This window comes from Haplochromis burtoni, unplaced genomic scaffold, assembly GCF_018398535.1.
Source record: "Haplochromis burtoni strain Fernald_Lab_line unplaced genomic scaffold, NCSU_Asbu1 Contig_79, whole genome shotgun sequence".
Taxonomy (NCBI): Eukaryota; Metazoa; Chordata; class Actinopteri; order Cichliformes; family Cichlidae; genus Haplochromis; species Haplochromis burtoni.
This window is the reverse complement of record NW_024582440.1, coordinates 1929394-1942102: the sequence shown is the minus strand read 5'-3', so window position 1 is coordinate 1942102 and position 12709 is coordinate 1929394. Positions and strand designations below refer to the sequence as shown.

Here is a 12709-nt window from a genome sequence, read left to right as displayed (position 1 = left end):
TGTGTGTGTGTGTGTGTGTGTGTGTGTGTGTGTGTGTGTGTGTGTGTAATAGTGCCTGATTTGCAGATATACACTAAGTGCGTAGTCCATACTGTGGTTAATTAAGTGGGAGAGCAATGTTAAACTCAGTGGTTTTATTATTGATGCTGTGAGTAAGTGTGCATTATCAACCCCCCGTCCCACCGCCTCCATTTTTCCTCGTTATAGAAAAGAAAAGAGGAAAAAAAAGAGCTGGTGAAGAGGTTCTTAGCCATCTGCATGTCTGTTTATAGAAAGCCACCACATTTCACATTTCCATTATGATACATGTTGTCAGATCTTCCCGCTGCAATTTATACACGCCTAAAGCTACCACTTCTTATTAAATCTTCTGTCTGCTCTGGCTTTGCCCAAGCCGTGTTTTCTCGATATCCCCTACTAAGCAATTACTTCTCTGTCCCTGCACTGTTAGTGGTCATGTTTGCAGCCTTTAAGAGCGTTTGCCTGTGCAGGTAGCAGGTCATGGGGGTTGGTGTGGCTAAGCATTTGACAAATGTGTTGCAGATGAAGAGTGTTTATTGGTTTGTGTGTCGACATGGCAACTCCTCTATCACCTGCCGGGCATCAACACACTTCTTAATCACCGTGATTCACAGGGCGATGCCAAAAAGCACGTGCGTGCGCGTGCATAGGTGTGTTCGTGTGTTCCCGCGGGCGGAAGCGTGCCCTGTCTCCTAACAACAATGCTAAAGAAGAGGCAGTTGAAATGACAATGTGTGTATGAGTGGAAATGTGGACGTGTGTTTATCTTCAAAGATCTCAGAGCGTTGAATGAGATACAATCGCACCCATTGTGTGTCAGCGGCTACTAAAACAGACACATCCGAACATGTCAGGCTGGGACTGGGTCCAGATAAAGCGTGTGTGTGTGTGTGTGTTGTGTGTGTGAGAATCCGCGTCTTACCTGCTGTAGCATGAGAGCCTGCTGTTGCTGCAGCAAGGCCTGAAGCTGAGGAGGGGACAGGATCTGTTGCATCTGCTGTGGAGTGATCATCTGTGGACTCATCATAGCCATAGACACCGGGACCTAAAGACAGAACAGGGGAGCACATACATTATAAATTATTAACACACCTAGATATTGTCAAGCAAAAGTAGGATAAGTCAGCCACTTAAGCTAAGTTAAGCTTTGTGTCAAAAGGCAGAGCCAGCGCAGCAAGCTTTAAGCATGACTGTGCCTGCACCTGAATGCCCCATTGAAAGGAGGTTATACAGTATGACGGTGCAGACAAGTAAGCTGGAGAGTTATCTTGTCTCTTGTTCTTTGCTTTCAGATACTGTTAAGAAATGCTGGCAACATTAGACAAAAATAGGCATGCTATAAAACATATTGTTGACAAGTTCCTACACAAAGCTGCCACTATTAAAAACTATTTCTGTGGCAAAATCCCAAGATCAAAGGACAGATATGCAATAGGCTTATAAAAAAAATAAAAATAAAATCTTATCTGGTTTTATAAACACATGATTACGACTGCCTGCGATTCTCTTTTCCTCACAGTCAAGCCCGGCTAAGAAGAAAGGAAAAACAAAGTGGATATCTGATGAGATGAATATCTCACGAGATAGCGCTTCAGGCTGCTAAAGAAAGTGAAAGTGAGAGAGGGGGGGGGTTTACAGGGAGAGCGGCATGGTGATTTTTTGTAGATGGTGTTGTGCAAGCAGCTCTTAATGCATATGCACTGTACACAGAGACGTGCAGATACTAATCTGATGACAACTGAAGACAAACTTACCACATAAAATCAGAAACTGAGACAAACATGCACATGCATAAATGCAGACACAACATCTGAAAAACCACTCTGGCAAAATCCTGCTGACAAAGCAATTTTGCATTTATTCACTGTGGCAACAACTACAGTTAATTAGCGCAGCTAATAGATGAGAAACTAAGAGATATTTACAGAGGTGGGAGGAGGGCTATATGGGGTGGGGGCGGGGGCGGTTGTGTTTGAGAACTCTTTTTCTCTGGTTATAGACTGAGTGATAACAACCTCTTCCTTCTCTCCACATAAATAATAAAGTTTGTATTGAGCTGTTTTAATATCTCTGCTCACATATTATGGCTATTTCACAGGAAAATGAAGTAATTGCCCATTTCCCGATTTTCACTTTTTGATATATAAATTATTAATCCATCTCTTGATCAACTGTGTGCAAGCGTGTGCATGCATTTGTGTGCTAATGTGTGTGTCGTCCCCCCCACCCCACCCTTAGGCTCTTTCCACTCACCACCTAAGTTCAGGTATGGAGGGTGGCAGCAGGTCAGCTGTTAGCGGTACATGAAATTTGTATAGAGCTGATTTGACCTTGTAAACAAGATTGGCCATAAAGAAAAAACAAACCAAAAAGCAACACTTCCATGCCATCTGTCCTCTTGCTCTTTTTCTTCTACTCAGTGCTAACAGTGTCCCCAGACTTTGTCTATCCCTTTATGAAACCAGGCTTACCTAATTAAGGACACTTTGAACCACACACAATGATGAAAGGATGGAGGAGGGGTAGGAAGAGGGCAGGGCACAGGTGAATCTGGGCTACGGAAGTAGAAGAGGATTGAGTTGCAATATAAATGTGCTGTTGTGTGAGGGCGGGTGGGTGTGTGAGCTGAGAGGAAGGGAGGAGAAGAAGAAGAAGAAAAGACAGAGTCAGAAGGGGATGAGCAAGGAAAATGGTGGTGTTGTGGCAGTTGGTAAAGGAATAGGCAAAGGAGATGGGGGAGGTGGTGGAACAGCGAGCAAGATGGGGGCGGTGATGGGTGCCGCTTGGCGTCATGCCAGCTTGCCCCCGCCGCTGGGCCTTGTCATTCTAAGCTGCCAAATGAAAAGCTGTAATTAATTGCTCTTGTGCATCCCATTCTTCCTTCCTGACAACTCATACACTCTATTTTATACACACCGCCATCGACATTTTCAAGTCGCAGGCGTAATAATTACTGGAGATATAGCACCTTTCTGTGTGTTGGCTGACGTTCTGACGCCAGAGCCGAATGTGCGTTCCTGTGTACAAGTGCAGATATACTGTACTGTATGTGTGCGTGCGAATGTGGGTGAAGGTGTGTGTGTGTGTGTGTGTGTGTGTGTGCGAACGTGCATGCGTTTAAAGCTGAACGTGTGTGTGGCAGGCTGAATGCTGAGTAGTTAAGGTTTGACGCCATTAATTGCCCCTATAATCTAATATCACAAAGCGTGGTGATTATGGGGCATGCGTTGCCACCGCCATACGACACCGCCAGCCTGAGAGCGCCGCCACAAAACAAAAGCCTCGCCATTAGCGATTTGACGGGCCAGGACAAAAGCGCCTCACAATGCAGAATTATATTTTCATTCGGCTTTGTCTCTCCTGGTGAATGATTTCTCCCCTTTCATTGGACTGTGAATAGGGAGAGTCTGAAAAGCCAGGCGATTTCAAGTCAGCCATTTATTAAATGCATTTAATTTTTTTCCCCGTTGTCGTCCATTTTTTTTTCACGTTGCATGTTAATTTAAAAGAGAGAGATGCGCGGCAGATTAGTCGGCGAGAGGTGATTCTGAGGGGAAGTGAGCGGAGGGGCGAGAAGAGAAAGTGGAGGAGGACGGATACCATCCACAAAAGCAAGAAATGGAAGAAGATAGGGAGGAATGAAAAAAAGAAGTGGATTATAATGGGTGGAGATGAGAGATGTGTGTGAGGAAGGAACACGACCGGGGAGGTTTGCTTAAAGAGGAAAGTGCGGCCTCGAGCTTCAAGCAGCGACGACGCGTGTGCACGAGCGTGCTCACGCGCACACATTTAAAAGTCTGACAGTGAACAATGCCACGATTTCAAAAATCTAAGCTGTCTCTCCTATCATTTCCATGTAAGAATCCGTCATTAGTAGACGCACATGCATGCACGCACGCACCAAGACGCACGCTGTCGAGAGGGCCAGCGGCTGACAGAGGTCAACCCTTGCCATGGATAGAGGGAGCCCGGGGAGATGGGGATCGAGCGAAGAGGAGAGAAACAGGAGACAGCCCTGTCGTTTACAGAGAGTGGAGGAGTAATTAGAGGGGTTGTTTGAAGAGGGAGTTTAACTGATTAACAAAGGAAGAGAGGGAGCAAGGGAGCGCCTGAAAGATGGGAAGGAGAACGGGGAGAAAGGCATAAAGTCCCAAAGGAGTGAAGAGAGAGAAATAGGGGAATGTAACTTGCATTTCAATGAGGCTCCATCCCTCTCTCCTCTCCTCCCTTGATGACTTTTCATTCTAACAAGGAGGAAAGCCTTTCACCGCTTTCCATGATGAAACCTTTAGAAGATGCGAAGGATGGCGATCTGATATTAAACCAGCGTGCAGCCAGAGGGAATAGGCTCTGTGCAGCTCGCTATTATGTTTACACAGAAGAATGCTAGGTAAACGAATGCATCGCCGCTAATTTGGAAGTGAACTTTGGACTTTAGACTTCACGTTCCCAGCTGAGACAGCTGACTGCAATAAATACGGTCAATGCACAGCCTCCTGAGCCATCATATATATTTCTAAAGTATGTTTACGCACCAGAATGATCACCTTTGAAATACACAAAAGCAGTCTTTCTGGGCCGTGACACAACTCCTTATATTCAGAGAAACAAAAAGATCATGTTGACAATTTATAAAAGAATTACTGTGCCCTCAGCACAACACCCCCTCCTGGAGCTTCACAATGAGATAAAAGTACTTCTACAGTTCTCCACCTCATGCTGGCTCAAATATGTGAAGCCACAACATGTATCTAAGTGTGCGAGTGATGGCAGTGAGTGGCGAGAAGAAAGGAGGCTATAATCAGAATCTAAACAGGCTCTCGCTCTAAATGATGCAGCCCCTGCCTCGGGGTCTATGGGGACACACAGGAGAGAAGGATAATTGAAAAAATGACAAGGAGAGAGCAGGAGGAAAGGAGAGAGAGGCTGACACAGACCTCCTCTCCTCCTCCTCTTCACCCCGCCTGTTGGTGGGAGCAAACCCCAGTGCTGTTTATCCTTGTCACTGAGCATTACCACCTCACCCCGCAAAGTGTGTGTGTGTGTGTGTGTGTGTGTGTGTGTGTGTGTGTGTGTGTGTGACATGCACACACACAAACGCACTTATACACACACACCCACACAGATGCAGGTGCTATAGCTTCTGGAATCTGGTTTGTGTGACCGCAACCACACAAAACTTCATAAATAGCAAATAGAAATATGAGAAATATGAGTATGAGAGAGAATAGAACTCACTGAAGCAAATAAAAAAAGATAGCGAATCATTTCAGAAACCAAACTTTTTGTTTGAGGTTCCAACACTGTGCAGCCATTGTTACCAACTTGGTGAGTTTGTCAGCGGCCTTCGTGACTTTTAAGTACCTTTAAAAAGAAAGAAGTACACCTCTATATAGTTTAGCTTGTCCCAAGCTGAAGGAAAATGTGACTTTGGTTGAGAAAGTTTCTCTTGAGAAAGTCAAAGTCATGCAGTTTCAGGTGATCCTGCAAAAACCCTCCATTGGTCCCCCTCTCTATTGTTCTCCCTCGTGTCACTCTCCCCGAGGCTTTGGTGTAGATCTCCCAAGACGCTCAGTCTGCATCAACACCTCAGGGACCGGCGGCTGTCCTTGCGAGACGGGCTTCATGGACCTTATAGTCTGGGCCGAACTGTGTCACCCACCACCTTCATTTCAAGTATTTCCACTGTTAAAAGGTGACGTTTAAAAAGGTTCTATGAATGCAGAATGTTTCTAAAGTTAGTGAGTAATCAGGATTGAAAATGGATTTGTAGGGAACGCTCATCGTCCAGCTGTAATTGGCCGCATTCCATTTCTGTTCTTATACTCGTGCTGTTGTCCAACCAGCTTTAAAGATAGGCCTATGGACAGTTGTTTTTTTTCTGTTGATATTTATTTTTGTTTCATTCTGAGTTACTTGAAAAAGTGTTTTTCAATCATTATTCCATGGACACAGGTCGCAAAGAAGTTTGCAAATCACATGACAAAGCATTGTTGTCTTTTTTTTCTTCTTCTGGCACCGGTCAACTGCGTTTGGTTGTGTGTGTTTCAGCACCGTGCAGCGTCCTTACACGTAAAGGTTTTAACAGTGTGAGGCGAGCGTTCTCGTTTCTTGCTGGTTTAGGATTTGTTTATTCTCCAGCTATCATCTCTATTGCTCCCTCCATCTTTCAGCCCCTCCAGGTAACCAGCCTGTCTGTCCTCATCATGCCAAGGACTGAGAGGAGAGCTTGGGGTTGGTGGGGGAGTGGGTGCGTGGGGATTTGCAGGGGTAAGAGGGGAAAAGAGAGAAGCAGAAGAGAAAAGCATTTGAGTGAAGAGAGAAGGAGTGCCTACTGTGCTGAGAGTGTTGTTTGGAACTCGGGGCCAGGGCCTTCACTGAAAGTAAAAGGGCCCCATTGTGTGTGGTGAGTACCCCTCCTCCAGCTAATCTGCATTGGGGCTAGGGGCCACATTATTCTGAAGGAAACTGATGAGCGAAGCCAGGTGAGGCCGGGGATGATATGGACATGCTCCGTATTTCAAACCTTTTTTTTTTTGCTGAGTAACGCTTCTGTCGTTGTCTCGATGAACAATGAACATATTTGTTTAAGCGGCTTGTTAAGAAACAGTAAAATGACTTTAACTGGGGACAAAACGTTCTGGATTAAACTAAATAATAAATAGTGTTTTACATACTTGTAAAATGCTATAAAATATTTTAGTTCAAAAAGTGTGTGAATATAATTATTAAGAACGGGTCTTTTAGAGCAAAAAGGGAAGAATTGAAGGGATCTTGAAGCTGGTCCCGTGCTCGCTGGCCATGCACGCTTTGACTCTGATACTCATATACAAACAGTATGTACTGTATGTGGAGGCGTATAAAACATAGCTTTCTCTGACAGGGGCTAGACAAATGAAAAAGAGAGAAAAAAAAGAAAACTTGAGAGAGGACAGTGAAAGACCAGTAAGTTCAAGTGGATAACCCCCCCCTTCCACCAAGCTCTCCTCCTCCGCTGCCTCCCTCCATCTAACGCCCCAGTGCTCCAGAATAAAAATGACAACACATTTCCAGAAACACACACACAGACACACACACACACACTCTGGGCCCTTCATTGGGAAGTGTGAGAGGCCGTTATCGACCATATTTCATTACTGATTTCACTCATGTTTCAAATCACAAAATAAGAGTTTCACACTTCAGTGGCCAGACCCAAACCTTTCCTTTCCATCCTTCTCGTCTGTCTGTCCACCCCTCTGACCAGAGCCAAGCCCAATCTACTGGCTGCTCAGCCTCCTCTCATACACCCTTCGCAAACTGTCAGGATCCCATACTACCCCCCAAAACACACACACACACACACACACGGTAAACTGCACACAAATACGTGCACACACAGCCACAATTCCCTCCACATCAAATAAGAGAAACTGCCAACTAAGCACTTTCATTGAGTGGACAAAAGAAGTGCTTTGGGAAAAACACTTTGAAAGGAAATAAAAGAGAATGAAAGAAGGAACTGCTTCAATTCTGCAGACTCTAGGGGGCAAAACACTCATCTTTCCAAGTACTTTTGTTGATTAGTTAAAAGACTTCGAACACCCCCCTCAATCCTTATGTTTAGTTTTCAACATTTCAACAATATATACGTGGTAGTTTAAAAAAGGCAAGTGGAGGAAATCATTTAGCAATACAAAGACAAACACGGCAGATATTAATATTTTAAAACGGATTTAAAAAAAAAAAAAAAAGTAGCTGCATTCATAAAAAATCCCGACGTGACGAGCGGCATGACTCAGTTTTCGCCTCGTGCGCCTCCTTCTCTTCCTCATCCCACTGCGCTGGTGTCAGACCTCTCCAGAGAGCAGAGAGCCAAGCTAATTAACATATCTCTAATGAGTCTTTTCGTTTTTTTCCTAATTAAACGAGCTCCTCAATAATACATGAAAACGGGACACCGCGCTATTCAATTACATACGTATGGGCCACAGCCAAGCACGTGCGTTAATCTGTATGTGTGCATGCCAAGTACCAGTTTGCTAAGTGTGCCAGGCGCGTGTCTGCCAAAACGGTGCATATGCTTCTGCCCGTGCCCACCCTGGAGTGTAAGTGTCTGCCAAGTGAGTCCATTGTAGAGAAGGTGTGGCAGGTCACGGACGCATCGTATCATGCTGGGTAATCCGCCAATTCCAACACCGTCTGCCAACTTTGCTCACCAATTCTCTCAGTAGCACTTCTGCTGCTCCCAATTAAGGTAACTGTGGTCAATTATGTCCAACGCCATCGACAAACACACATTTAAAGTGTGAAATGAACCAGCTGCCTTTGTGGCAAGATCATAAACACAACTTCCCCAATCTATTTGTCCAATTGTCAGACTGTAATCTAAAGAGCTACAATTCCCGGCCATCGTTATTAAGTATCACTTGTGTTCATTTCTTGAACCAGTTGTTAATACACTGCTATCTAATAAATAATCAATTGTTAAAATATTTTCTTCTTTTTAGTCACTGCCGCTGCAATTGTGTCGCACACAATCGATTTCTCCTTCAATTGCTTGTCTCGAGACTCGAGCTATTGTCGGGTTTTTCCTGAACGTGACATGACAGTGACACACACACGTGTGAGCGCACAGACGCACACACACACACAAAGTGCACTGATACCATCTCGCACATCCAGCCAAACACAGAGACCATCTCTGAGCAACCAATCAAAAGGCAGATACAATCTGAGAGTTTCTTTTGCTCTCTGCTCAGATCCTCCCCTCTATTATAAATAAAGAAAAGAATAGAAATATGATGGGGAAGGCGTGGGGGCATAGGATATGGTGGGTGGGTACGGGAGAGGGGGTGGGTGGCTTGTCAAGCGCAGACCGAGGCTTCTCCAGAGAAGTCAAGACACGAAAGGAAGTCTTCCCGCTCACCCTGTCTGCCTCTGCGGTTCTCCCTCGGAGAGAAGGGAAAAATCTAATTATCGAGCTCCTAAAGATCTCATTATTGTCTCAGGCTCATTTGCATGTGTGAGAGCGAGCCCAGCAGGAGCCAACCTGAGGACGGCCATTTTGTGCCTGATGTGGAGCCACCGTGCCACCGCACAGTCGCTTTCTGCCACCTTTACAAATGACCAGATTAAATGTCTACCTTCGCTCACGCCACCGTTCACGTCACCCTCTCTGTGGCCAATGGATGATTGCTTCAATTAAAGAAACCGAGCGCAGTCGCCGAGATTTAAAGGCGATCATAGAGCTGGAAATTACAGTAATTAAGAGATGTCTACCTGCCACCCTTACCAGCCTGATTTATTGTAAACAACTTCAGTGCCGAAGCGACACACAGGAACACACAGGAACAACAACCGGCGTATACTTTGTGCTGCTGTGTTTGTGTCTGGAAGGACTCAGGAGCAAACACACACACACGCAAATGTAAATCCAAGTGTATCTGTGTGTGTGTTGGCAGGATGTGTGGGGCGATGTGAGCTGACAGCTCAGACAACAGAGATGTAGCATTGATGCCCCGGAGAGTAGAGAGGTTAGGCAGGCCACACAGCAACAAACAAGACAAACAAGACAGAGATGGAGAGTCAGGAGAGGAGCAGGGCGGCACAGAGAGAGAGGAAGGAGCAGGCAGTGGAAGGTTACACTTCTTTCTTATAAGTGATGCGCATTTGAAGCAGGTCAAGTGAACGCGCGTTCGACCTGCACTTTATCCCATTCATGTGAAAATGAATGTCAACGTTCTCGTCACTCTTCAATGGCTAACATCAGAATTACACTGCGTGTTAACTCCCAGTTTCACTTCCCCCTACATGCTTACGTTCTCTTACTCCCTCCCCACCCCCTCCTCCTATCTCTTTTAGTTCTCTTTTAAGATGAGCCAGGAAGTGAAGAGTTGTAATGTAGCATTTAATTAAATTTCTATCCTTTAAGTAAACTCCTGTTCGCCAAAGCAAAGTTGAGCCCAACACGGATTGACCGCCAGCCTGGATTAAAGCCACGGAGGTCATTCTGCAAGCCAGAGACCGAGCAACGAACAGTCGAAATAGTAGGAGAAACTAAGAGTTTCAAAACCCAGATATGGTATAAAACAGTATTTATTTTATTTGCTTATGTCATAAAACCCCATTTCTACACCTGCCAGGTTCTATCCAAAGTAAATAGCGATTCAGGTTTTGATTAAAGTGTAAGCTGTAAAATCCCATTTTTGGAATCTTTTTTTTTTCTTTCTTTTGACATCTTGAGTAATAAGCAGTCATTAATTCAGTGGCATTTTTTGCACTTCTCAGAGGTCACTTGGCAATTAAACCGCGTGGCCGACAGTTCAAATTCTTTACTTTTGGGCTTTCTCTTGATGATGCTTTATGTGATCTTATTACTGTTTCTGATCAGCCACGGAAGATTCTGCTATTCACAGTAAAACACACAGCTCCGAACATCCCTGTGCTGCTGCTGAAAAGCTTTGACATTTAGATGTATTTTCTATATATTTAGGAGTTGAAATGAAAATGCTTTAATGGGAATGTTGCTGCATATATAGATGAAAATTGCAGATCTTTATGCAGAGTGTTATTACCTTGCTTTATAAATCAGTAAGCCCTATTTTCCCCCCCAAAAGTGCCTTACCGGGTTTAGACACCACACAGTAAATCTTACCTCATGCTCGTTTCTGACTCACATCTGTCTTTCTCTCTCTTCCCCTTTTCTGCGTTTCCCATATTGTGATGGTGCGGCCGTGTGTTTATAATGTGGCATGCTAATGAGAAGAGCAGTGCAATAACCGGACTGCTTGCTGCTCTAATAGACCCACGATCCCGCTTTATGGATATGCGACACAGCTACAAATCACGCTTTTGCATGCGGCCTGCATATTATATAACCGAAAAGAATTACCAAGAGGAATGTCTTGTGTGATATCTATCAACATACACTGCTAGCTATAAAGCATGTGTTGTAACTCTGTGTGTGTATCTATATCCTCCTCAAGTGTCTTTTAGCAGGGATCCTGCACTCCAGCTAACCCCGCTCTCTCCACTTACTGCTGAATTCAACTCTGAAAAGAAAAAAAAAAACACCGACTCGCTACCCAATCACTACAAAGGCCTCATTCAATCACTCACTAACAATCACGCACACACACACACACACTCACTGAAATCGAGGGAGAGATACACACAGATAGAGAGTGAAAAAGGGAAACAAAAGTATGCACTTATATCATTGACTGCAGGTGACGTGGCAGTTGGTGAAAACAAAGTTGCGGCTGGCAGAGGCTTAATATCATGCAGATTGTGACAAAGCAGCAACTATGTGTGTGCTAGTGTGTGTGAGTGCGTGTGTGTGTGCTCTGACCTGCACTGGGCTCTGTTTGACCTCGTTGCTGCCAGGGGAGTTGAGTCCAGAGGCCTGCTGGAGGAGGAATTGTCTGGCTGCCTGGAGGGCCTGCAAGAGAGAATTGGAGATGATCAGATGTTTATCGTGCACGCACAGTCGTACAGTGCAGTATTTTCTGTGTTAAGCAACTCGAAAAAGTCACGCACTTTCAAAGTAATGCTTAACATTTACAAAAAAAAGAAAAGAAAAAAGCCCAATGTGTGCAGTTTCATATCACCATGCACCCATAACGTCTGAGCGTGCACACTTTCAGTACCTGCTCTCTTCTCCAAATCTGATTTCCTCAATCTGAGGTATGCACCTGGCTGACAGCCTGCTTGAGTTTTTATATCTGTTGGTGTGTCTGAGTTCTTTCTCAACTCATTCAAAACGTCCTCTTGACTTAAAAAAAAATCTCCGACCGTCTCCTCTGCCCATTCCCTTTTTTTCACCGATGCCCTTTCTTTTCCCCCCTCTGTTCACTTTCTTTCTCCTCCTCAGGGGAAAGTGTAGAGCGGGTTTTCCACATCCTGTGAGGCAGAAGTGTGTCAGCAACATCTTCATGTGTGTCTTTTGAATGGTGGGTGTTTTGTGTGTGTGTGTGTGTGTGTGTGTGTGTGTGTGTGTGTGTGTGTGTGTGTGTGTGTGTGTGTGTGTGTCAGAGTGATGTAAGGAACCGTTTGGCTTGGTATTCCCTGAAAAGCTGTGACTAACCCCCACCTAGCTCTTCACTCTCCCTTCTCTTCCCATTTCTATCGTGTCTGCCCTCCAGTGTTGTCCATCTAAACCAGTGTCACCATTGCTCACTAGCTGTTTCCATTCTTTCACTCTGCTTGAGTTTTACTGATTAATCTGGAATCTGCCTCAGCCATCTCTCCTGCCCTCTCAACATAAGGCACCTTTTCTCAATGTCTTTTATCGCCTTTAACTGTATTAATTATATTTGTTTCGTTTTTTTTTTTTTTTATGTTTTTCTTTCCTTTGTTGTGTTTTTTGTCACAGTGCTAAAGAGCGAAACTCTCTATCACCGAGACAAATCAGTCCCTGAGGAAACAGGCATTTTTGTTGGAATGTTTGAACTACTCAGAAAACAAAACAAGAAAACACCCATCTCAAAACAGAGCCGCCTTGCACTTACCGTAAGCGCACAGACCCACACACACACACACACACACACACACACACATGCAACCACGCACAAGAGCTCATGACAGAGAGTTAGAGAGGGGAGACAGCAGGATGCACATTTGCTTCCTCTGACTCAAAGGGGAAAGGTTCCTTAGTAAATATTGATTTATGAAAGTCCCTATGTGTGTGTGTGTGTGTGTGTGTGTG

The 12709-nt window shown here is 44.7% G+C and overlaps 1 protein-coding gene across 2 annotated transcripts in view; it reads right to left on the bottom strand.

The window, feature by feature from the left end:
* The window catches only part of foxp4 (forkhead box P4), a 93545-nt gene that overhangs the window by 30756 nt on the left and 50080 nt on the right, over positions 1 to 12709 (bottom strand). For both annotated transcript variants that reach the window (XM_005924689.3, XM_005924688.3), the window contains exons 3-4: positions 11354 to 11443; positions 944 to 1066 (exon numbers count right to left, since the gene is read on the bottom strand). In XM_005924689.3, coding sequence (XP_005924751.1) covers positions 944 to 1066; positions 11354 to 11443 — 213 coding nt within the window. The remainder of the gene's footprint in view (positions 1 to 943; positions 1067 to 11353; positions 11444 to 12709) is intronic.